This window comes from Notolabrus celidotus, chromosome 4 (assembly GCF_009762535.1).
Source record: "Notolabrus celidotus isolate fNotCel1 chromosome 4, fNotCel1.pri, whole genome shotgun sequence".
NCBI classification, from domain to species: Eukaryota; Metazoa; Chordata; class Actinopteri; order Labriformes; family Labridae; genus Notolabrus; species Notolabrus celidotus.
In genome coordinates, this window is record NC_048275.1 from 17348471 (window position 1) to 17376217 (window position 27747).

The following is a 27747-nucleotide window of genomic DNA, read 5'->3' on the forward strand; positions in this document are numbered from 1 at the left end:
TCTACCATTCCTGAAACAAATTTACATTCATTTTTAACAGAAAAGGAATGTACCAAACACCGGAAGTGATCCGGTACCAAACGGAGTACCAGTACCAAACGTTGCTCCGTTTGGTTTCTCTCCATCCAAACAAACTAAGTGACCCCTCACTCGATCACTTCCGGATCACTTCCGGTATTTGGTACATTCCCTTTCCGTTAAAAATGAAATGTAAATTTGTTTCAGAAATGGTAAAAGTATTCCGCCATTTGTAAAGTTGTCTCACCGTTTGTAAAAGTGTTTATTGTTTTTCTAAATTTGTTTGGGCCTCGGTAAAAGTGTTTTAATTGTGTTTTCTTAAATGTAAATTTGTCTCCAACTTTGTAAAAGTGTTTCATCTTTTGTAAATTTGTTTTGTCCTTCAGGGCCACCGTAGAATACAGCTACTCTTAATGATACTATTCACCCATGCTTTTCGCTTTGTTCATTGCCAATTGTATTTTAAAGCCTCTTGTCTGGTGTAATTAGTTTACTACAACAAATACACAGGGTTAAAATAGCCTTAATAATAAACATAATACAAAGCTCCCCCATACAAATGACTAATTCATACAGGTGTTTTGAATTGTCTTGATTGAACATGACAGCTTGGATGTCTACAGAGGCCTAATTAGCTTTAACTGAAAACACCTGTGTGATTTTGTTATAGTGACAACATAAAGCAGTTGTAATTGTGGCTCATATACATTCTGTACTACACTATCCAGCATGCTTCATTAAGTTCCGCTCTGTCTCTTTAGCTTCAGGTGATATAACTCCATCAAGCTTGTACTGCACCCGGCCAAAGGGGTCACTCTCCTTTTAAACCTTTACTCTAATTCAGTAATCCCTCTTGGCTTTGAGTCATGTGATATAATGGAGTCTATATGTTCTTTAGGGGCTCAGACATTTGACATGCTGTAGTGGCTGTAGACTGTGAGTTGTGCAAGTTTAAGGACAAAAGTTAACTTTTAACATACTTGGACACAAAGTGCTGAGTCATTGTCAACACTATATGTAACCTGCTCAAATCTAGAGTTTTTTTCAGACATGTTGGCTTCTCTGAAGAACACTTTTCACTGAGAAATATGTCAAAGTGTCCATTCTCAACTTTACATGTTCCTCCACTACTTTCATTTGGCACTCTACTTCCCAAATTGTCTCTTCCTAACTTTCTTTTTACACATAACACATGGAGTATTTGTTGCTGCACACCTGTAAAGCTTCACCTCTTGACCTAAATTGATATGAGACTCTATTTGTATTTGACTCTTTACTCATGTCCTATTATCAGCCCATAAACAGATGCTTTCCGAAGTGTCAGTTAATGCAGTCTCCTCCTGCGCACACATGACGTTGATATCCAAATATTGTATTTGCATGTCAGGCTCTGCAGCTGTATCTTCGATCACTTAACACTTCACTGCCTTATGGTGCCTCTGTGTGTTTAAAGCAGTTTAAACAGCAGATCGTATATCTGGCCAGAACCCAGCAGTGAGTACTGAGTCTGTTAATCCCTGAGGGCCCCTGATGTGGATAGAAGGCTACTCTACTGTATCTGACCCTCTTTTGGATAGGTTCCCATGTACTTAAATCAGTTGACTGAACAGCTCTAAACTCTGTGAAAAAGCAGACACAAAGACATGGCACTTGATGAATGTTTACCACCAACTGAGCCCTTATTTGATGTGAGGAGTCCTTGTTCTCCCGGTGAGACTGTATTCTGGTTACAGTCGAATAATGTGCTGCCCAAGGATGTAGTAAAGATTTAGAGGAGTGTTTTTTGAGAGGAACAGTCTGACAGGGTGGGTGGAAAGGAAGGAGGCACAGGAAAAAAAAGCCGATGGGCAGAGAGGAAGTTGACCTAATAGCAGAGTATTGTCCATTCACAGAGGATTAATCCACCAGGAACACAATCTATTATAAGAATTAACACTGTGTGTTATTTTCTGAAACACAAAACACCGTATCGTGAGACACATTAAACTCATTCTCATGACAGGCATTTGTTTAGAGTTGTTTCAGGTGGCAATGAAGAATAAACTAGCATGTTACATCAGAGCAGAGGCCTTACAGCTGGAGATCTTTTATGAACTCACATGCCAGTGAAAGGAAAGTCAGTTGGTGCAGCAAATATCATCATTGTTCTTGTTTCAGGGAAAAGTGTGGGTGAAGAGGGCAGGTGCTGAACTGGCAGTTAACTGCACGTGACCCTGAATCACAGCTGCTTTGTCAATGTTTGGTTGTTTATGAGTCATGTGACAAATAATCTTTGCCCAAGGGGTTTATTGCAGTGCATACTCCCATTTATGTGCCTTCATTTTATAATTAACATATTTAAACACAACTTTCATGTTATATTGAGCCTCAAATATATGACACTACGACCTTTTTCTTTAAAGCTTTAATGCAGATTTTTTCCATATGTCTGACATCATATAGAGAAAGTTATTGTGCAATATCCATCTCAATTATAGATCATATTAATATGCCTTTTTCAACAGGGTCTACTTCCTGTTTGCTGCTGATAGACATATCAACCCTTGCAGAATACTGAGAAATGTTAATCTGATGATTTCCTGTATATTCTGAGCTACAAATAAAAATGTGGTGAAGTAATCTCCTACATTAATGCTCAGTGATAGGTTGGAGTTCCTTACTGTCAAGTTACATGCCTGCCTGAAGGTACATTGTGGTTTTTGTTATGAAATATAATTTAAGCTGTTTGCATAGTAATAAAGGTTGCAAAATTCCGGGAATTTTCAAAGTTGGAAACTTTCCATGGGAATAAACGGGAATAAACCAGGAATTTACTATTGAAAGATGACTCTTAATAGGGAACTTAAATATAGTTGGGGAAAATGTTCTTCAATGAAATAATTGATTGTTCAATAAAATATTTAACACTTGATAAAGTTCTACTAACAAATAAATCAGTTTTAATTTCATTATTTTGGATATATGTCTGCTTATAACAAAACAAATTTTAGACTTTGATATGATACCTTTCTGTTAAATTGCCCTCAATTCCCAGTAAATTACCATTAATTCCCATAAATTCCCATAATTACCATGGGACGTTTTGAATTTATAATATTTCCAAAATTCCCCAGCTTCCCAATTTACTGGAAATTTACCAGAAATGTTCCACCCCTTTGCAACCCTAATAGTAATAGAGAAAAATACACTGTTATCAGTATTTTATGACCTCATAGATCTCAATTTGATGTCTGCAAAGCGTTTCATTACCTCACATGGGATTAGCCGGGGTGATCGGGTGTCTGCTAGATGACATTATACCGTCATCATGATCACCGGTTGTTTGTGTAAGTTGAATCAAATGACTCCTCTTATTGTGAAAGGGACTCCTTGTGCTGTTAAAACCCTCTGAGAACCAACAAACACTTTGAAATTATTCACAGCAGCTCTCAACCACTTTTAACCCACTTCTGTTGTGTGCCTGACCTACAAACCAATAAATCTTTACATGAGGACTCATAAATCCAGATCATGAGCTCACACAAATCGTTTAATGCTATCCGGTCCAGCTTGAAAAAGCTGAAAGCTGGAGGAAGGAATTATTGGTGAAAGAAAGTTGAATCTGTAGGAGACCCATATTTACCCTGATGGCACTTGATTTTTAAATACGTTTAAGCGATCCAAACAAGTGGATGGCACACTGCTCCAGATTTGTTTGGCAGAGTCCACCAAGATATTATTCCAAGAAATGTTGCCAAACCACACAGAGAACTCCTCTTACCTTGTTATTATATTACTCTGCTGTCACCAAAACAATCACCACATCCTCCATTTATGATGTATATATAATCTTGTTATCTCTGTGATGGATGCATCAGCTTTTACACTACACAAGACTTGATCAAATGAATACCAGACTACCTTGGCAAGTGTTTGGAGTGAAAAGATTCCAACATGTCCTGGTTGTTGTTTGCAGTTGTATTTAGCTCTGAACACTTTGTATTGCCTGGGTGCATTAAAAAATGAATGTAAATTGGGTTATAGATGTCTTGGGAGTGGGCAGATACTTCCAGGGTAAAAATGTGTGTAATTGTTTCACATTTTACAGGAAATCAAGATGAGGTTGTCAATTATAAGTCCTTTGTGCCCTCTCTGCTAAATGCTTACTATTTGTTAACATGAAAAACATGGACAAATAGATCACAGTTTACAAGCTCAAGCCTGGAACTCTATAGGTACATTTCGACCAAGAGTTCCGGGGTCTTTTAGTCCCCAGAACTACTTTCCCCAGAACTAAAAGGTTCCTGTGCCCCCATTGTAGTCTGTGTTTCGACCGCAGGCTGAAGTCCCGGGTAGGTTGTTCAAATCAGGCCAGTGACGTATGGAGAAAAAACCCAAATTATATTAAATAATATTTTGAAATCTTAATAAAAAACTAAACTAGTATGCATTCCCAGGAACTCCCTCTGTGTTTCAAGAACTGTGTAAACTCCACAAACACTGTTACGTTCAACCGAAAGTCCCAGGAACTCTGAAAAGTACTACCCCCCCAAGCAGGGGGGGAGATTATCTACCTCTGAACTAAATTTAGACCCTGGTTCCTCCGAAAAATGTCTTATATTCATGTGTGATTCCTTTGCAAACCTGTTTTAAGTCATTTCAGGGATATATTGCTCCATGGAGCTTTTTGGTGAGTCACACTCACACTCTGAACTCAGGAGTCTTTTGAGACTGTGGAGCACTGACAGCAGAACTCGTCTTGACGTCACAGTCCTCTGATGAATCAATAATCCCACGTACGGTGGTCCCTGTGAAGTGTGATTATCATTCACAAAGAGAAGTAAGCCCAGGGCTGCGTTCTGCCCTGCTTTTGGCTCCCTTTCTTTATAAACAGATCAAATGGCATCACTTACAGTGACTGACACCTCTTCTGCTGCTTGACGACACTCATCAGCCTTTCGAGGCCCTTGTGGCCAATCAGAAGGTGAGAATTAAATGGGACTGTCAAACTCGCTGCAGGGGCTCACACAGCGGGGTTCAAGTGAAGGTCACACCATGTATTAGAGAGGGAACAGATACTCACATGTCTGACATGTCATTCACACACGTGCCTGTAAAACTTTGAAAGATAAAGCAGAAAGTGAAGAGATGTGATTATGGTGATGGGAATGTGGACATCTGGGTTTATATAACAGTGAGGATAATTGGATTTCCACAAGTCTTGTAGCGGGGCGTTTGCTGCTCACTTTCACACCTCAGAAGGAAAGCAGCAGGATTATTTTTGTGGGTGAGTCAGGGAGGATGATGGGCAATTTTTAAGGGTGTTTGGATGTCGTGACTAGTTTCTAGGATGACTCATTTCAGTTCATACTTTACATTTTTCTAAATGAATGCAGAAGAAGAACTTTCTTTATGCCGTTTTGAATCAGATTCACAAATATAACCACATGTAGGACAGCTTGTCACAGTGAAACAATGAGAAAGCTTAAGTCTTGCTTTGAAACCTAGGCGTCTGAGCCGTTTGGAGGCGGGACTCTATGCCGTGATTTATGAAGCCATGTGACTATAAACAGCTGATGTCGAAGAATTGGCAATGCTTGTATTGTTTTTACTGCATGCACTTAGCAAAAACGTCTGACTGAGTGGGACCAGCATGCTGTCGACCGTGAAATGAGTCGGGATATCAAACTCACTGAATCTTTATGTGAACCGCAACATATTCCTCCTCACCAGAGCCTCCCTTATGATCTCATTAAGCAGCAGCGTGCTAAATGATAACTGCTAGATACATTTTCATGTGTTGTAAGGATTAAGTGGCTTTAGTAGTTAGACTTTGTACCATATTGTGGATAAATAATCAGATTTTGTTCCCTGCTACAAAGTAATCTCCTGATACTGGAAACAAGTCTTTGTGATGTGCTTCACTTTTCTTTTTTGGCTGTATTTCCCAGAAGCATCTCCTCTTCTCCTCTTCTCCTCTGCACGAATGAATCAGGGCTCCTAAAGAGACGCCCTATCAAATATTAAACGCACCCATGAAGGCTCTGTTCTCCCCGCCCACACACCCATCACAGCACACACACCACACGTCACATCACACACACACACACACACACACACACACACACACACACACACACACACACACACACACACACACACACACACACACACACACACACACACACACACACACACACACACATGCAAGAAAAGAGAGGAGACAGATCAACCTCAGAAGAGTGTCTTCCTGTTCCTGTACTCTCCCCTCTCGCTTCAGGGCGTTCCCTTACTTTCAGTAAAGATGATGAAGGAAACAAAGTGCAGTGACTTGGCAGGATGCAGCTCTTACCCTAGTGATTGACTCTGGGATGAAAGTGGTTGGACTAATCAACATAAGTTCACTGAGTTAAGGTAATGCCTTTTTTATCTGCTTTTGTGTTTGTACATGTGCAGCATACAGTATATCTTTATTCACAGTTCTTAATGTAGCAGGTTGCCACACCTTAACTTTCTTTCCACTCTGTTGTTTTCTTGTCATTTGATCCAGCACAGTTAGAACACAGCATTACCAAACCATCTATGCTGTCTCATTGGATTAGCATCTCCTAGCATCAGTGCAGCTCAGCCCAGTATTGCTTTCACTCAATACACATTAGCCTAGCGTCAGTGTTGCTTTCATCCTTGTCTTATTCTATTAGCCTGTTCTAATGGCACTCTGTTAATCTCTTCAGGGAGAGAGCTCCGGCCCACTACTGCCCCTGTCCAGATGAGTGGCCCAGTTATTACTCCACAGAGACACTGGCTTCTGTCAATATGTAAATGAGGCTGCACAGATTCAATAGACTTTTTGAAATTGATCTCTGCTGTGGCCTGACAACAGAAGAAGCCATTGGATCCATTAAGAGGATTTTTGAACTGTGGCAAAAGGAAAACTGCTCTAAGATAGTAGTTGTTGTGTAGATGTGGGCTGGTCCGAATCCTAAACAAACACATATCCTGCTGAGTAAAGCCAGCTGGATGACATAGCCAGCTCTTTAGCACTTTATTCTCTAACTATTGATCCATATAAGTGATTGATTCAACAGTGCAATAAAAGACAGATTTATTGAGAAACAGATTTAGGGAGGTACAGAGGGGTTGCTGATTTCCACATTAGGCCAAGAACAAACCAATGCCAGAGGGAAGTTCTCATTATGCTCATCCATCCATGCTGTTTCACTTTTCAGCATCATCTTCTTTTCATAAGTTCTTTTCAGTAGGCAGCTGAAGCTCAGCTCATGTGGATCTCAGATATCCCGTTTGTATGCCCCTGTGCTGGTGACAGCTGGTGTCAGCTATGGGTGGCGGCATTATGCTTTTGGGCTGTCCATCCATCTGTCCGATTCCTCTGTGAGCTTTTTCATTTAACAATTCTCCAGGCATGGGCTGGTTATCATTTGCAAGATATGTCATGGTTTGAAAAGTCAAGGTTTAAAAAACACTAATGGTTTCTGACATGCCGTTTCTAAAGTATGAGCTGTCTCATCCCCAAGTTAAAATGAAAATTAAAACTTTCACTTTAGTAAAAGGGAAGCTCAGTGTGTCAGCCCGTCAGCCACTTGTATTAGGGTATGAATGTGTATATATCAGGGAAACTGTTAGGTGGTATGCATTAACGCTAGCCTGCTAGCCACAGTTAGCTTGCACGCTACATAAGTCCTTTTAGCTTTTTGAAGAGCTGTTCCCAAGGAGGAGAGCGTTGAAACAGCGTTGCAACATTTAACTCCTTGGATTTGAGATTAGGCCGTGCAATTTCTGTTTGTGTTTCACAGGCATGTTCTAGGCCATTTATTAGCAGACACTTGAAGCTAGTTTGTATAGTAGTTTGAACACACTGGGTTAAAAGAGCTCAAAGTTATAGACTAAGTCAAAAATGTTACATCTGTCCCCTGTCCCCCCTACCATTGCATTTATGCCTCTGACTGTGTACTAACCTCACTAAAATCAAGGATCTCATTGAACATATCAGACAACGAGGGTACATGCCCCTCATCTGGTTCAGAGAGAGCAGTTCGACTCCGACAAACAATCTTATGTCCACACACAGCTTGAGAACATGTGCAGACATCACCAACGACTCATTGACTATTGAATTAGTCGGCCACTAATGAAGCGCCACCTGCAAGCAAGTTCAGGCAGGCAACCCGAGCTGCACTGTTTCTGACACGTCATCCCCTGTATCAGCTGACCAAACATCCTCTCACTTGGCGGTGTATTTAAGCAGTAAGACTTCCTGTCTGTGCGTCTGCGTTGCCAGTGCTACTGCTGCTCTGCTTCAGTGCTGCATGCAAACTTTCAACCTCACCTCCTCTCCAGCATCCATCTGTGGGCTCCAATGTGGATTTAGCCCTAACTCATTACACCTCAATTTCTGCATATAAAGTTAATCTGCGAGGAGTAATTAAGTCGGAGCCCGTAGACACCAAACACAGATACTGTTATGCTGCATTAACAAACTTTAAGCTTAAAATAACATAGAGTTGTCTTACTGAAATTTTGTTACCAATTCTAGTCAACTACGGCACCCCTATGCACCCTTAATCACAGACAGGAAGATGTAAACCACTATTTCTTGCTGAAGCTATGCTCTGATGGCATTTTTTTGAAGTGACCTTCAAACTCCATTTTGAATGGAACAGAATGGAAAGCTCTCATTGTCATTATACAATACCACAACCTCATGAGATAGGAAATCTGCTAAACCTCTGAAGGTGTGCTGTGGTATCTGACACCATGACCTTAGCAGCAGGCCCATTAAATACTGCAAGTTGTGAGGTGGAGCCTCCATGGAACAGACTTGGATGACAAGCACAACCCACAGATGCTTGATTGGATTGAGATCTACGAAATTTGGAGTCATCACCTGGAACTTTTGCTCCGTGGTCCAGTTCTGATGCTCTTGTCTCCATTGTAGGAGTTTTCTATGGTGGACAGATGTCAGTATGGGCACTCCTGACCGGTCTGCAGCTTCACAGCCCCATACACAACTGATGCAGTGTGTGTTCTGACATCAGAACCAGCATTAACTTTTCAGCAGTTTGAGCTCCAGTAGCTGTTCTGTTGGATTTGATTACATAGGCCAGCCTTTACTCCCAACACACATCAGTGAGCCTTGACCATCCACGACTTTGTCCCTTGTTCACCTGTTTTTCCTGGCATGTACCACTTTAGTTAGGTCCTGATCCTTGCAGACATGAACCCTCGTCTTCTTTTAAACACTGTTTATTTTAGATCTATCTGTTCTTTTGTCACAATCCATATAACAGTTGCTTTTATTTATTTTTTATAATTTATTTATATTTGTTTTGATTTTTCAAAGTCAAATATGTTGAAAACAGAGCATCATATAATACTAATTGAAACACACTTAATTAAACAAACAAATGGTACAGATGAGTATTAGCAGAGAGAAAGATAAACAAACAAACAAACAAACGTAAACAACCAAATAAACAAAAACATTTCTGCTAGTTCATAGAGATACATAAATAGTGTTTCAAAATTGTTATCACCAAAGTAACAACTCAGGAATGAGGTAAGGTGACATGAATACTTGGTGTAAAGAGGTTTGATTTAGGCTCCCCAAATCCCTTCTATGACAACGGGTTAATGTTACATTGTGCCAAAAAAGGTCCCCAAACTCTCTCAGATTTATTCTGAGTGTTTGGTTTATGCAGACGCAATATTTCCATCATACAAGAGTTGCTTGATATGTCATTTATTGACTATATAATATCCAAGCTTCAAGCTCTCACAAGTAGATTTCTGCACTAAAATGAATACAAATGAATGACTGCCAGAGAAGCAGAGAGATGCATTTATAATCACATTAAGATGCAATTTTTTGGGAAATAGTTTGCAGTGATATATGCTGCATTATTGTACAGTATGATAGCCAACAACATCTGGTCTACAATACTACTTACAATGAACTCACTGTGTTACATTTCAGGGTGCAATAATATTATTTGATTTTGAGAAACTTCAAATCTGCTAGTGAAAAAAAGGATGTTTTCGTGTGAATTCGCTTCCTCTGTATATCTCCTTTGGGGTTCCCACAGTCTCACTGCAGTCAAATAAAATGTCCCCTTTCAATCTTATGAAACTGATTTGAAAGATGGACGTATCCTGACACTATTATGTCGTGAGATGTTGCTGAGGTTTAGCAGTGATAGGGAACTACGAGCATTGGGAGTTGGGAACCGACCGGCTGTGAGGATAAACAGCAAGGGTTGGGGATTCACTGTGTGTCGTGGAGCACCTCCATTCATGCGTAACCCCAATGACCCAATAGATCATTGCGCCCCCCCCTTGGCTGTCGCATCCTATCTGGATCCATCCTGTTACCCCCAAAGAATGCATCTCTGTAGTGAGTGTGCCCATGCAGCTCAAAAATGAAAGCTTTGCCAGAAGAGTTATGAACAACCTCAATCTCCCAAATCGGATTTTTTAGCCCTCCTGCTTGCCTGCCAGGTGCTTTCTGTCTGGTTGTCCTCTGAGTCAGAAATAAAGTAATCCCAAATAGCCTTCTTGGCAGACAGAAAGCTCCCATTCCCTGAAAGACAGAGAGTAGGAAAGGATGTCATCTTAGTTTCCTGCTCATTTCACACACTGGGATCACTGCTAAATTGCGGGTCTTGCTGAAGAAGTCTGCCTTAAGTCTAGTTTCAAACACTCTCTCTCATCTTAGAGTAATTAAAAGTGTTACATTTATGTTTCTCTTCTGACACTATGGAAAACTACAAATGTACGAAGCAGTATTGGATGTCACAACACAAAAATAATAAAGATCAGTAAGGTTTTGTGACAGTGGTATGAAATCTTTTTGTTTTTGATCAGTCCTCAGTGCAGTGAAGAATCATCGCAGGCTTGAATTCCAACTTGAACTGAATTATTCAAGCTGTCTCAATGGATCTCAAAGTTGAACCTGATTAAACTCAGATCAACGAAACTTGCTTGGTGGGTTCTCCTGTCAGTGCAGCGTTCATAATTTACTTTCTCTCTAACATTAGGCTCTCATTACCAGGAGAAGCATGATTAAAACTCTGATTTAACTTTGACTACATCTGCCTGGTCTGTTTGTGTCACATTGTTCAACCCTTCACACGATCAAGATTTCATGTGTTGTTTCATAAACATCACTGAGCCATAGAGAGAAGATTGCTGATCTTGGTTAACATCGGGGTTTAGCACAGGCCTTGTATTTGATGTTACGTAGCTCTGGGATATTTATTTACAGTACTACACTCTGGGGGGGTGGGGCAGGATTTCAGATATGAGCCTTTGACAGATGGCCTGCATGATTTACTGCCCTACCTCTGAATGTGTGTCAGTCTGTCAGGATCTTGTTATTTATTTGTGGTCCTATCTCACTGACCTCTGTCTTTGTTCTGGTATTAGGAATAAGGCTGCGTAGCAACCAGATGGTTTCCAGGGCAAACAACAGGAGCATATCTAGGGATTTAAATTTGCCACAGGGTCGAAGATTTGTACTTATTTGATTTTATTGCTTATTTTTTTCAATTTAAATACATTATGTTGACATGTCTGTTAGTACTCAGTAATGTAAGGTATATGAAACATATTGGCACTAGTATTAGTTTAGTGTCTGGGACTGGTGTTGACGAATCAATACAGGCAGTGCCGCTTTAGACACAGACTACGTCATCAGTCAGCTGCTGATGTGCAATCTGAAAATTGAACTGTTTATAGTGGGATACAGTAGCAGTAAGCAGTTCACATGATTCAGCTCTGTGTTTCAAGGTTGAGGAGAGATTAATTGCTATACATATGAATATTAATAAAGTATTTTTAGCTCTAACCACATGAGTTGAATCATGAGGCCCTGCATATTTCTCTTATGAGTATTTACTCATACTGTATATTGATTTAAATGTTGCTTTATTATTTTAGTAATTTTAACTTTTATCTTATTCTATTTATATTTATTTATTTTATTTATCTACTCAGTTTTATTGATATTTTTAGCTGTAGTTTTATTTTTAACTCTTATCCTTAACCATTTAAATCTATTTTAACTATTTGTATTCTTAATTTTGATGCTTTAATATATTTTAATTACACATTTTTTATTTGTGGTGTGCATTAGTCTCTATTTTAGTCTCTATTTTATTTTATTTTATTTTATTTTATTTTATTTTATTTTATGTTATGTTATTTTAATTATTTGTATTATTATTATTATTATTATTATTATTATTATTATTATTATTATTATTATTATTATTATTATTATTATTATTATTATTATTATTATTTTCCCCTAATATGTCTTGCCATTGTTTTATTTCTGCTTCTTTCTTGTTTTTCAATCGCTGTAAAGCACTTTGGGTTGCATTTGATTTGTAAGAAAGGTGCTATATAAATAAAGCTGGATTGAAATGATGGGCTTTGTTAAAAAATGTGAAGTTGAGACTGCAGCATGAGACTGTTAGGGGCATTTCTTAACAGTGACTTAAATTAAAAAACAAACATCAGCACAGCAGACAGATTACTTCTAGTGACCTGATGATGAGTGAGATGACCCAGATGAACAAACATTTATCACAGCAGTGTGTGGATTTACTGCTCTGTAATAATGAGCCGCCACACTGGGTATGAATTAGACTTGAGAGGTTCTGGGACTGTTGACAGTGGTGAATAAACCTTAATCTAATTGCTGCCTATTAAACACACATAGACGCAGTCACCACCCCCTCCCTGGGGCAAAGAGGCTTTGGTTGCCATGCCTGCACATGCTGACCTGGTTTTGTGTGTTAAGAACTGTGTGTTTTTGTGTTTCCACCAATGTGTGTTTATGAAGCAGATTAGGATGGTGGCATAGCCAGACACTTCAGCGGCAGCAGCGAGTGTGTCTCTTTGATTGTAGACGCGTGTGTGTGTGCGCATGGGAATGTGGGGCAACATGGTACAGTTTTTTTTTTTCCAGGGTAGGAGACCCACATTGCAACACAACACCCCTCCCCCACATCTTCAAAAGTTGAATGGAATAATGCTCCAGTATGTGCCTTTGTGTCTCTATACCAGTTAATCAAGGGGATCCACTCACATGGAACAAACAGCTTGATCTATTGTAGAGCATCACTATAGCAGGCACTTCTGAAAAGTTCATTTGTAGGTATTGATGATAATTGACACAACAATAGGTTGTTCTCTTGGGGGCATATCTGCTGTCAGTTTTTAATAACTGCTCTGCCGCCTCATGCAGATGAGTCACTTTTTTTTGCTAACTGCATCAGCCATCTGGAGCTCGGTAACTTTTCTATTCATAATCTTCCAGAATAAGCCAGATGGATGTAACACGCAGGTGCAGCAGCAACACGTACACTTGTCACACGGCTGATTGCAATTGAATTAATCTAACAATGAGTGCAAAAAAAACAGGCTTGTGTTCTCTCTCCATTGGTTTTACATGTCGTACATCCTCCATTCACTATTCACAGTGTACTGGCGACCTTCCCAGCACTGGTTTCCCCTTGTCCCCCTGGCATTGTCTATTTGTTTGTCTATTTTTTGTTGTGTTTTGTTTCAGACTCTTCTATTTATCCTGCTCTTTCATATTTGATATTCTAGCAACCTATTACTTTTGTTTAGTTTTGTATGTTTTTCTTTCTGCTTGGTATAAAGTCACGTGACTTGAATTACTAACAATAAGGAAAAGACATAAGAGTTGTAATGTGTGATTGAAACTTGTAGCTGTTCAGCTGTGTTCCAGTCACATAAAGACAGAGGCTTATGCAGCCTTTGTGTCTCTCACATGACCACAAGAAAGCAGAAAGGCAGACCTGCTGTGACAAAGCCTGGAGTCACCCTTTAAGCTTGCTCGATTAATCCTTAATGCTCCTCATAGTCAGTGATCTTTGAAAAGAGACGGACATGTAACTACAGCATAAGGTAGACAGGACTAGCGGTAGCATTGTGACGGTTTGTAATTACAGCCTTACAAATGTGTGCGCTGGTATGATTGACTGTGTGTACTAGAAATGTAACTTTTGACAGCACGGCACATTTGATTGATCTGACAGACTGATATAGACATGCTAGCTTGTTTCACTTCCATGTGTTCAAACATAAAGCTCAGGCTGGACCACTGTTCTGGACAGAGTATGACTATGGTAAGGTACAACAGTTTGTTTTGTTTCATGTGATATCTAAAGTTTAGGGTAGTCTTAGAAAAGAAACTTACAATGTAGTTGTAAACTGACTTTTAAAGGGATTGATCCGAACATCATGCTGCTTAATAGTGTCCCAAACAAAAGCATGGCCATGAAAATCTAATTATCTTTTATCATGTCTTTCTGTTTTCACAGTTGTGTGTGATTCCATGTCCCCCATGCCTTTGTTGGCATCTAATGGAAGAAAAAGCACCCATCAGGTCTGCTATGGTATCCAGATTGCCTAAGTTTGGTGGACGTTCCTCGACTGGTGGCTCAAGCCCCTTACCAAATGGTTCTACACAACCTACCACTCCTGCACAGGATGGTAAGACCACCCCGCCGGGTACACGCCCAAATGGCGTGATCCGTGCATCTCTGTTTTCCATGAAATGGAAGAAAGATGAGGGGACAACGCCCTCCAGCCCCTCTACCCCGATCAACCTGGTGGACGGGGTAGAGGATAAGGCTCCGAAACAGCTTCCCTCTGTGACAAAGGAGGGAAGAAGTAGCACTCCAGGAACACCCAAGATACCAAGGTCAAGTTCTTTGGCTGTAGCTGTCTCCAGTCCTACCACCATTCCAAAGCAACCCTTGAAGATGAGCTCCAAAGCAGGGACCAAGCTCAGCCAAAGCCCATTGAATGGAGGTCATAAAATGGGACTCAATGGCTCCGGCATTCCTGCAAGAACAGGGTCAGAATCCCGCCTTTTGTGTCCAAGTTTGGGCTCAAATTCTCCCAGAAGCAGCTCTCAGGACAGCCTGTCCCAGTCTACTGACAGCCTGAAGACCCTGGCGCTGGACAACATGGTTCGCTCAAACAGCTTCACTCACTTCAAACAGATCCCCTCACCCACAAGCCAACCTATGAAACGGTCCTTCTCCTTCAACAGGGCAGTGGAGTTAGCCAAGCCTCTTGCTAACACTCAGCTGCGACCTCGGCGGAGTAGTTTCCTCAAACCCCCTCAGCTGAGCAATGGAAGAGTGGGTGTAGGAATCGGAGGCATGAATGGCAACCTCGGAGGCCCAGGAGGTGGAGGACTTGGAGGATTTCAGTATAGTAGAACCCCTCCATCTGCCTCCTCTCTGCCCACCCTCTCGATCCCTCCAGCACCCAGTACTCCCAGGTCTCTGAGGAAGCCTCTGCTCCCCAGTTGTGTTCTAACCAAGCCACTGAGCAGCAGTGGGGGGTCTTTGGGCTTCAGGCTGGCTCGCTCTGGGCCGGTCAAGCAGCAGAAGCCTCTTTTTCCATGTAAAGTCAGGGGTGATATCAATCCTCCAGCAGCCCCTGAATGTGGAGGGCTTGTAGAGAGAGGAGCAGACGATAAGCTGACTGGGGAGGTCGACACAGTAAATCCACAGACTGACGGTGATGGATGCTCTGGAGATGGAGTGGGAAAAGGAGGAGAGAATGGGGTGCTTATGCAGAGCTCTGGCCAGGAAGCAGGTGAGGCTCTGGAGGACATGTCTTTATCTTCTGCTTCATCTCTTGAAAGAGTCGACATCAGTGAAGAGTTTCTAGATGACTTCGACAGTGTGGGAGACGTATTCAGTGACGGGGACCTGCCTGACAATAGGAAAATTGGCAAGACGACTCAAACCAACATACACAGCTTCCTCAATGAAACCCTTGCCTGGGACTCAATGGATCTTGAAGGTACAAACTCTATATAAAAGAAAATTGAGCTCAATTTTTCAGTTACTTTTGTTTCAGGTATTCAGGTTTGTCTGATTTATGCAGGACACAAAGATGAAAGCCCCATGCAGGACTCCCAGGGACCACTGGGGTTGTCTTCAGAGCGTGCTGATGGCCTTCAGGCTTCTTCTTTGGAGCTGTCACCCTCTAACAGCTCTGGTGGAACCTACATGTGGGATGAGGATGGTTTGGAACCCCTTGGAGGGCCGAGGACACTTCCATGCGACAGCTATGATGACTCAGAGCTCAACAGCATGGTGAGTCCTCTTTCCACTGCTATGCTGAATTTAAAAATAGATGCACACAATTCCAAAAAACAAAACCTTTGTTGATTTGTCAGCCCTGAAATGAGTGTTCCTAAAAACAACTTTCTTAACTTTGTGGACAAGCTGCAAGAAATATCACTCCCTGTTACTCTGTGTTTCTTTTTGCTTCATTAAATACATGCTGATTGATCTGGCGCATCCTTCAGAAAGAGATGAGAGGAGCTAAAAATCCTCTTAATCATTTTTAGTCCTAGAAAATACAGGAAACACTTCAAGCTAGCTTTAACTGATTGAAAGTTTGCAAAGAAATCCGCCTGTGAGACATTGAAGTTATCAAATCATTTTCAAATACAGTGTCTTTTAGAAGGATAGGGTTGAATAAACGTCAAGGTTCTGGCTTCTTGAGGATACTTCTTATTGGGGGTGTGACAATACACTCACGAAACAAGAGGATACATGATATCAGGTTCACAAAACAAGGTTATATTTTGACTCTATTGTTGAGATAACTTAAATGATGAAATTCATAACATGAAAATAGTCTTCTATTTGAATGAAAGTCACAATATGTATAACAACACAGGTGCATTTTACAATGTTTTAACTAGACAGAGAAAAGTGAATGTAAATTACACATAACCTGAAATGACACAATACATTCGATCATAGAGTCTGTTGTTGCTCTGATTAACAACGAGGTCTATCAGTGTGTAATAGAAACTACAGTCTGGATGCTCTGTTAAAAAAACCCAAATGGCAACATCTGTCTCATGAATAATCCCTCAACATATTGAACATGCATTCTGAGATAAGCGTAATATATTTTCAACCACAACTGTCGGTAGGAATGCTCTCACTTGTAGCTTACACAAGACGCTGTCTGCAGGAAACTATGAACTATTCTTGTTCTCTGGCAGTTTTGGCAGCTCCCTTCCCACTACACTGGACTGATTGTGTTGGACTTTAATGAGGGCCAGTATCGGTATAGAAATAAGGCTTAAGTGGTCACTTTGTTGTTTAATACAGTGATTCTCAAACGGGGGGGGGGGGAATGAATATGTCCAAATTGGACATATTCATTCAGAAAAAATATTTGCAAAACCGCTTTGACCAGACGGCCTCCGTCTGTTGACGTTGATTGTTCAGCAAGCGATCACTTACATGTACATGCTTATAAAAGCGCGGCCAGGAGGATAACATTGGACAGGTGGTTGAAATGCTTCTTGTTTGACAGAAATAAATCAGTGTGCTTCTTGGGCCGTCAAAGGTACTAGCTGCCTCAATATTTATTTTTTTCTGAAAAATATTGCACTACCAAAGTATAGAATTTGTGTCATCTTTCATTTCAATCTTATTATGACACTTTAAAACCACATGCATACATTTATTCATGTTCTTTTCCCATGTTATTTCCTTAAAATTTTACTCGGCCAGTAAAATTACCCAAGGGGGTACTTGGCTGAAATTATTTTTGAAAGGGGGTACACGAGCCAAAAAAGTTTGAGAACCCCTGGTTTAATATACAGAAAAAAATCCTGTTATGTTCTGATCTGAAGACTTTTGAATTTCTCCACCCCCTGATGTTGGTCTGCCACATATGTTTTTTAACAACAATGCACTTAATGCCACTTCCAAGAGTCAGCATTGTTTATCCGCACTGTGTCTCCAGCATAAAGTTCCAAAAAATGTTACAGCTGTGATGAACCACGTGTGTCAGCATGCCCTGTCTGCAGTAGTGACCCCTTTTCCATAGTTATTTAATCTATTGAAATATAAACATTCAGTACAATGTAGTCTTAAAATCCTTCTCTTTGGTCTACACTTTGGTCTAAGCTTTAAATGCTCTTGTTGCTTTGTACAGTAACACAGCCAGTGTGTCATTTAGAGCAGTGGAAGCACTTAGTAAGTTTGTTTAAGTTTATTCAGCTCATATACTTTTAGGCCATTACACACCTTCTACAGCATAAAACACTTGTAGGGCTCAGACAAAGCTCACAACTTACAGCCTTTTAGCATTTTGCACCGTACTCTATAGTCCATTAACCAGTGCCCCTTTAAATAATTCTTCTTTCCTTCTATAATTAGGGATTAAATGAGCAGAACAAAGGCTGAAAGGGAGAGAAAAATTGTCTATAGTTCTCTGCCAGCTCTCACTACTACTTTGATGCCAAGGCCCCTCTCTCCCTGAGAGGAATGCTGACCTGGCCACCAACCGTGTGTTAATTGCATCGCTGGCCTTGCTTTGGTTTTCTGTATTCCAGTACCAAGGCATCTGAGCTCCGGAATTCGCAAAGAGCTTAAAATGAGCCGGATTAGAAGAAAAATAAGCTTAATGTGTTTACCACTTTTACCATGTGATGTTGACACAAGCTTCCAGTCGCTGACATTTTGATATGTTTATCCTACAATGGTGGATCTATAGCAGCTTCCAGAGCCCTGAAAAGAGGAGTAGAGAGCCATTTGTGTGTATGTATTAGTATGTGTGTGTGTGTGTGTGTGTGTGTGTGTGTGTGTGTGTGTGTTTTTTCTCCATATGTACCTGAAGGCTCATTCTGATGCATGTTTACAGTCTTGAATGTAACCTTTCTGTGAAAAACATGAAAAGGAAATCTTCTCATTGCACCTCCCAGTACAGTTACACACTCATTGAACATATGCATTGAGGATAGTAACATCTATTTACCGTGGGGTGTCTAGCCTGAGAGGAAAGCTATCATGATTGGACCTTGCTGTCAAAGGAGGAAAGGTTTGATAACCAATAGATGGGCTAGGACGCCAAAGAGGGGAGAGGAGCAAAGAGGAAAAGGGCAAAAACCAGAAAGAGATGAGAGAGACTTAGTGACTGATTGCTGATGTGTGAAGATCAGCTCTATGGGGAACCTGCCTTTCAGATATTAGACTGAGCTGTTTGATTAGAGGAAATGAGCCCACTTACTGTAATTGGATGCACTGAGCTCTCCCTCTCTCTATCCCACTCGTTTCTGCTCTCTTTTTTTGCTTCCATTTGATTTGTTTACATCACTCTCTTAAACTTTCTACCAATTTTTACAGAGTTAATCGTTCCTCATAATGACAGAAGAAAACCATGAGTATAATCCTGTTTGAAAGCTGCGTCTGTGTCCAAACAGATTAGTTTTTTTTTTTGATTTATCATACTCAAACACTTTAGTCAGTAGAGACAAAAACGAGGCATCAAACAATGTGTGTCACAGTTAATCAATTAAAGCCTTTTATAAGTGAAGGCTTATTTTGCTCTCAATAGACACTTGGGGAAAAAAGGAAGCATGGTATTTTTTCCATATCCGAATCAAGTATACCATTTAATGGATAAAGAAGAGGGAAAATTAGGCTGAGAGCATCTATGTCACCAACCAATCCTCTCTCTATGTGTATGTTACATGATAGTATTGGTGTGTCAGTGATATACTCAGCTTCTAGCAGGGTTATTCTGCCATTCTGCAGTGCCTACATCAGTCCACTTGGAGGCACTATGCATCCTTAAGACATCACAATGTGGATGCACCCACAAATCTTTCATCATCATCTTGTGTGTCCCAGTGTTTTTCTAGCTATATATGGCACTATCTGCGTTCTTATGCCTCTGTGCAAAATCAAGAAGTGGGCTACCTGAGCTGATAATAACATCCCCTGTGATGCACCATGCAGCTCGGTACTGTACCAGCTTTACAAAAATTGGCAGTGTGAAATGGAGGGCCACTTCTCAAAGCGACTGTTAATGTTTTCCTGGCCCTCCATGCGATTTATCATGCCGCGCAATAAGGCAAAATTTAAATGGTTTAAGTTTTTTAGAGAGCTGGAGATTATTTCTTTTATTTTGTCAGGCAGCCCACAAGCAATCATAAGTTCAAAGAATAAGGGAGAGAACTTAAAGTGGAATAGAAGATAACACCTGTGCAGTGTATTATGGTCCAATAGAACACACCTGTGAGAAAAATAGACTCAGTGGAGCTTATGATGTTTTATTTGTGTGCAAATAGAGGACGGATTTTAGAGTTTGGCTTGAGTTATTTCTGTTTTTAAAAACAGCTTATACGTAGGTTTTGCTCTTTACTGTACATACCCTTGAATACAAGGTGTTATGAAATGTTGCAGCCACATTTATAAAAGCACAATAAACAAGTAACTATTGCTTTAAATTACACATAGAGTCCAATCAACACTACAGTCTCAAATGCAGCATGTTTTGCAGGGTCACTTTATTGTATTCGATTATATCGTCAGTTTCATTTGGCATCAAGCGGCAACCTCCGGTCTAAAAATATGAGTCCATTACGGAAGTGCTAAAAACTGCAGTTCATCGAGGATCCGCTTGAGGCTGGCTCCAGAAGTACCGGAAGTCACATACACATGAATGGGAAAAAGTTGATCTTTACAGCAGAAATAAACATGTTTACAGCCTGGTATAAAAGAAGAGTGTAGTCTGGATAGCTCATTTCTTGATCGGCACACACTGTATGGGGGGTGGTTTTTTTTCTAACGCTGCAATTTATAAGATATTGAGATTACGAGTCTTCCAATGAGAGGCACAGCTGATTTGATTGACAGGTGGGAACACTGTAGATGTTGGCTAGGAGGCTCAAAGCCCGCCTCTTTAAGTCACGCTTGCTGAACAGCAGCAATATGGCTGCCACCGCTGATTGGCCTCAAAAAAGTGCTTCAGAAACAGATGGGTGACGTCACGGATCCATATTTTATACAGTCTATTTTTTGCATCAGGTTCGAGGTTTTCTCCTAGAAAGAACTCAAACTTCATGGTCATTTTTAAATGGCCTGGCAATTCAAACAGAAGTGTATCTTACTAAACTGAAGTGGGATGGTAGCTTTTCTCTTGGACTTGTTTTCCTTTCTGGTCTGTTGATTTCATTATCCATTCAGTTCCTCCCATTAAAAGAAATGAATTCCCCTTAAAACACATCTCCACATCCCTCCCTGCAGCATGAAACTTTCATGAAAAAGAGCCTGAATGTGTACCTGTGTCTTCTTAGTATTCTGTCTTCTTTAACAAACAAAATCCTGGTGGATCTTTAATCCTTCATGGTTTCTCTCCCCCTTTGCTTCCCCCAAAGCTGCAGAGCTACCGCCGTTTCTCATCCCTGATTTGTTTGTTTTGCCTCTAATTTTAGGCTTTTGTGAAGCCGGGTGAAGACAGGTCAATTCATTAGTGTTTAAATGAGTGAGGTGCTTAAGCCTTTTGTCTGCAGAGTGCCTATCCATTTATAGAACATGCTGCCAGTGGAGCGGCGATGCTGCTGCATTAATGAGGCTTGTAGCTCTGCTGCTTTTGTTGGTCTTGATTTTAAATAGACGGCAGAAGCCCTTTAAGGTAAACACTGTTTTTGTGCACCTCTTTTGGTGCATACAGAACTTTCATTAGAGACCATTTAACAGACGCTCAACACAACTTATTGCCTGTAAAGACTATAGTCTGACTCATTCCTGAAATTACAGCCTATTCATCTATAATTATCGACCATGGCTTGTCTTGACTTTTCATTTTACTACGGTACATTACCATGCTGCCTTTTATAACAGTGTTGTCACTCATCTGGACCTCACATATTATACATTTTCCATTGACTGCGCCTCATGAGAAGGATGAAAGAAGTAACATATTATTTTGCTCATAGCTTATTATTGCTTCAGGGTAATAGATACTGTAAAAGCATGATACCTGAACTGATAACTGAATGTCCTTGCATTGTTGCAAAATAAAGTTCCATTTTAGATTCTATTTGTCAAAGCTATTTTTCTAGGTTAAGCATAAAAGTCCCTGAATAAGCTTTCAAATGAGCTGAAGGTATTCTAGCAATACAGGAGGACATTGGAGCTTTTTCTCTTTTCAGAAGTTTTATTAGATACAGCTCCTGTGCAAAAGTTAGTATACATGATAAGACATTTCGTAAGTGGCCTTGATTATCACGGAAACAGGGTTGATACTTTTTAATATGATAGATTTTTATTATATCTTCATACTCATTTTGTCATCAAATCTTTATAGCACTATGTGGAAGAAAGATGAGCCTTAATATGTGCGTTCACACTCCACTGTTTCTCTTCCCTTGCCAGTTCTTCCCTCATTTTGCAAATGCGGCTGTGTTGATTTTAGACTACAGTGTTTGTTTAACCTTTCTATATTTGTTACATCATAGTTTACTCTTCTTAAAATATGATTTGTTCTTGTCTGTGATTGGTCATATGCTGCTATCCCCTCCCCTTTAATGTGAATGTGCTCATAAAAACCCTTGGCTGAATTATCCAGTTAGTAACCAGCTACATGTGGCCGCTAAGCTCGATCTCATTTGTGAGGGTTAGTGAAGCCAGATAACCTAAAGACACGGGGTATGTTGAACTCACTTTGTAGTATAGATGTCTGGACTCCTGCGTAGAGACTCAAGTGTAAGGTAGGTTTTCTTTATGTCAGTGCATTACTTGTACTTTGCATCTTTTCACCTTGAATATAAGCTTTGAAAAACATCCTACTGATTTGAGGGTTCTCTAACTCTGGAATAACCCAGCAGAAATGAACTCTTCATAGAAACAAGAAATGTACACTATTTTTCCTCGTCCAACGTGAAGCAGTCTGTAATTAAACTTTTATCACTGCAAGAGAAGCTATAAAAATAAGCACCAGCAGCAACAAGTGTCACGGAGTCACTCAGTGAAGTGGAGTGTGAAAAAATACAGAAGTAATGAAACATGACCCTTTACTATAAATTCTTCTACAACAGGGACTTTCATTCCGCTCGGCTGAAGAGACAGGCTATTATTGTTCGAGAGGGGTTATGATAAAATAATTGAGACGGGCTCTTATCTCTAATTTCGTAAACCTTTTAAGTCTAGTCAACATTTTCTCAATAAGTCTCGCTCTAAGAGCTTACTGGCCTTTTACTGGCGGATGGAGGTTTCCCTTTTTGTGAAGGCTCTGGCAGTGAAACAACTGCAAGTGTTAGATTTATTAACTGCAACATGGTGTAGCATGGAGGAGGAAGAAATGGAGATAATCAGAATTGATTAGTGATTTACAAATATGTCTGTCTTTTTCTAAAAGAAGCGGTTGACAGTGTTGTATGCGAACAGAAGCAATGCTGTTTTGTTTCCCACACATTTCTCCTCACCCTTTATTTACTTGTATTCCTTTCCATGCCAATACCAGGCTTTGTTGACAGTTTGCAGTATGCTGTTGTCAATACTTTACCTTCCCTAAAATGTCCCTGTTCTTTACAGACATGATGCCTACTCAAGCAGAAATGTAAAGGAAAGAGAATAAAGGAGAATCAGTATAAAGAAAGTGCTTTGAATTTAAGATATTCAGCCATTCTGTATTTTCTTTGTGAACCTATAATTGGGTGTAATCCTTTGGATATTCTCAAACTCATACATTTCTCAAACAATCAGAGCCCACAGCACACACCTAATTATCCCTGTAAAAGCCAATAAGACCAACCAGGCCTTTACAGTGGCTGTAGATTAAGATTATCCTACATTGCACACATCTTACAATGGTGAGACAGAGGCTGAAAATTGACTTTTTATTGAAAAACAGTCCCAGTTCAAGAGCTGCCAATGAGTCGGGCAAATGGATTATAATGGCATTCAGGAATGATGTCAGACAGAGGACATACCCTCCATCAAAACCAACACCGCGTCCCAGAATGTAGAGTTTAAAGAATTATACTGTTAAGTAGGGGTGCTAATGTCTCACAAGAGATACATACTCTATACACTCACACACACGCACACTCAGCAGCAGTAGCTGCGCACCTCACCCCTAGTTGCCAGTACATTTTTGTGTAAAGACACTGCATCAACTATCACATTTTATTTCTGCATTTCTCAGAACATTATTTTTGAAGCTTCTGACCTTCAAAAAATAAATTATCGTGGAAAAAAAGTATTTTTTTATATCTTGCCCTCTTCTCTGAAACAGTAGCTCGACTGAGATTTCAGTCCAAACTAATAGAAAAGGAAAAAGTGTCTTGCTTCATGTGAGACCAAGTAAAAGAGAGAAAGACAGAAGAAGAAGCACAGGGAGTCTAAACTTCTCTCTGGCATGTATTGATTTGAAACTCTAAAACAAGGCTATGTTTCTTTCTGAACCAAAGAAGAGCTGCCTGCTTTGCCTTTTTTGCGGATTGTGTGCCATGTTACTGATTTACATTCAACCCATGAAAAACCCATTTCTACCAGAGATTTCAAAAAGTTCCTCACAAAGAAACCAAGAGTTGAGTCTGTTCAGTAATGAGCAGCTATTTCAGTTTGCAAGACTGTTGTGCCATTGCCAGGATCATTCAAGAGCAAACTGTCAGAGTGAGCGGAGTTCAGCCTCAAAACTTTTCAGTGATTCAAAGGTGTTAATCAGTGTTTGATCCAGCCGTGTTTCTTGGATTATTCAGCTGATGCTACGAAAGGAGCAGAGTGTGTGCCATGAAACAGACCCTCGCTTTATTTCTCAGAATCCAAATGCGGCCCATGCTGCAGGGTTTGCATTGATATGGCACCTCTGGGTGTCTATGATGAATTGAAAATGCTCATGTAACATGTGCTACTTGCCAAATCATTATCTCAACAGAGAGAACAAGAACAGAAGCTATAATTTGGTTTGCTCAAAGCTGCTGTTTAGATGCATAATGATAATTCTGCATATCTGCTATTGCATTTGTATATAGGAAAGACAGTGGAGACATCGGCATTGTGAGCACAGGTATTGCTCGATACCCATTATTTCAAAATGTCATTCATTTATCGGCCAACAGATTGATCGGTCCATGGTGTTCTTATTACTATTTTTCAATACGTTTAGTGTACCATACCATTACGTAACGTATCCTATCGACTCGCATTGTATCATGTTTTATTAAAATCCCTCCTTTCATATCTTGTTGTATTGTATTGTATTACTTTGTATCTTACGTATCATTATCCCATCAGATCCCTATTGTATCATATCATATCTTATCATATTGTATCGTTTCGTATTATATTGCATCGTATCGTGTCTAACATGTCGTATCTAACGTATCGTGTCTAACGTATCGTATCTAGCGTATCGTATCTTTCGTATCTTGCATATTTTATCGTATCATATTGTATCGTATCCTACCATATTGTATTGTATCGTGTCTAACGTGTCTTATCTAATGTATCGTGTCTAACATATTGTATCTAATGCATCGTATCTAACGTATCGTATCTAATGTATCGTATCTAACGTATCGTATCTAACGTATCGTATCTAACGTATCGTATCTAACGTATCGTATCTTGCATATTTTATCGTATCATTTCATATCATATTGTACCGTATCGTATCATATTGTATTGTATCGTGTCTAACATGTCGTATCTAACTTATAGTATCTAATGTATCGAGTCTAACGTATCGTATCTAATGTATCGTGTCTAACGTATAGTATCTTGTGTATTTTATCGTAATGTAGCGTATCGTATTGTATCATATTGCAATCCCATCATATCCCATTGTATCATATCATCATATTTTATCGTGCCGTATCATATTGTATTGTATCATATGGTGTCCTATATTACATATCGCATGGTATGGTATAGTATGGTATCGTTATCCCATCATATCTTATTGTTTTGTTACGTATGAAATAATATCGTATCGTATCTTATCGTTTCGTATCGTATCTTTCCGTATAGTATTATATTGCATCCTATCATAATCCCATTATATCCCATTGGATCATTTTTCATCGTGTTGAGTCCTATCATAGTGTATTGTACCTTAAAATATTGTTTCCTTTTGTGTTGTATCGTATCCCATCTTATTATATTAAACTGCATCTTATCCTGTCCTGTTGTGTCTTGTATTGTCCTTACCATACTTTCCTTACAATACATTTCCTGTCATTTTATTTCATTATAAATCTTCCAAATATGACTGTGTTGGACTGTGTGACGAGTTGGGCACCATAGTGGACATACACACATCTGATTCACGTCTTACATTTGCACACAGAAAACTTAGTCGTACGCTCCTCTTCTGAGTGATTATCCAGAATTAGGTGCTCCAAGCTGCTGTGTCCTGCCAGTGTAGCTCTTCAGGAGAGCTACACACTGTTACAAAGAGAATCTATCAGAAGCAGGGACAGAGACATAGTTAGCTGTGAAGAGTGCTTGGATTAAGACAAAAAAAAAGATGAAAAACAATTCATCATTAGTAGTTTGGCACTAATACCATGTAACAGGTACAAGACACAGCTGTGAGAAAGGAGCTGGCTTTTGCTCAGGTGTAGTGGTTGGTGGTGTGGGTGGTTTAGCCTGTAGCTCCTTGTGTTTACATGCCAAAAAAAAGCTACTGAACCAAAGTTTACTCCTATAATGTGCACAGGGTGAGTTGTTTGGACTCCATGCCATATTTTGCTATATTTGGTCAACCTAGTCTCTCTGTGTAATAAAGCGATTATAACCTCAACCCTTTTAAGCACGAACAAGTCTATTCTATCAATTTCTTCAGGACAACTTGGGCTGTAACAATATGAATATTTTAATGATGACAAATCAAATATTTCCACTTATATCACAATTAGAATTGTTTTTTTTTTTAAATGTAAATTGATTATCACACATCTATACAAATCACAAACAAATCAGCGATCAATAATATGAACTCCTGAACATAGTTTCCTCAAGTCCTGGCTATCAGAAAATAAAGAACAACAACATGTAAACAACACCCAAAAAAAAAATTAGATTTATAAAAAAAATTCCCCAGATGTTTTTAGCCCCCTTTACATTTATTTATGCCACCTCTTGAAGCAAATCCTGTCTGGAATGAGGCAGAGGGTCACATCACACAGTATAAAACTTTATGGAAGCCGTTATCAATGAATTTATATAAATAATAAACACAGTTCAATAATAATAATTCACATATTCACATTCACTCTTTAACTCATTCATTCATTCAACAAAACGATCGCCTAATCTTCTACAAATGTGCGTAAAAAATTGTGCTATAAGGCTCAGAGTAAAAAAAAGCTCTGTGTGTGTACGTTTGCCTCTTTTTATTCCCACCACAGAGAATTCTTTTCTTTTTTTTCTTCATATTTCTTCTTCTTCATATTCACATAATAAAGCGGTATTTTTTTCTTTTCAAGACTAACAGATAACTGTCTAATCGTTGCGGATTTACTGTATAATGTCTCCGATTGAGTACTTACATCCACGCTTGTTTAAAAACCTCCAGGAAGGGATATAATTGTCCGGAGCCCTCTCTGGATCGGCTAAAGGGTCAACTTCCTCACACAGTTGTCCCTATAGAGGTACGTTGGATGGTTGCAGAGATATTGTGCATTGTATAAGTGCTGCCACGTGGGGGCGTCGGTGCCCCCACGGAGCTCAGAGCGTTAAACTGTCACGTTTGCTTGGGCACAAGCAGTACGAGTTGTTATAAGAAAGTAGGGATAACATCTTACATTTCACTCACGAGAAATTTACAGTCGTTTTTGATGCACCACTTTATTTGCATCTGAAGTAAACGGAAAGAGACCCTCTTATAAATGATAACATTCATTGTCAAACAGAT

General features: G+C 39.7%; 1 protein-coding gene across 2 annotated transcripts in view; it reads left to right on the forward strand.

Moving 5' to 3' along the window:
* The window catches only part of ccser2a (coiled-coil serine-rich protein 2a), a 55784-nt gene that overhangs the window by 3940 nt on the left and 24097 nt on the right, over window positions 1-27747 (forward strand). Inside the window, exons 2-4 of one of the 2 annotated variants that reach the window (XM_034682669.1) lie at window positions 6278-6411; window positions 14370-15870; window positions 15955-16166. In XM_034682669.1, coding sequence (XP_034538560.1) covers window positions 14412-15870; window positions 15955-16166 — 1671 coding nt within the window. In that variant the 5' untranslated portion in view covers window positions 6278-6411; window positions 14370-14411. The remainder of the gene's footprint in view (window positions 1-6277; window positions 6412-14369; window positions 15871-15954; window positions 16167-27747) is intronic. The other variant, XM_034682670.1, reaches the window with a different exon arrangement.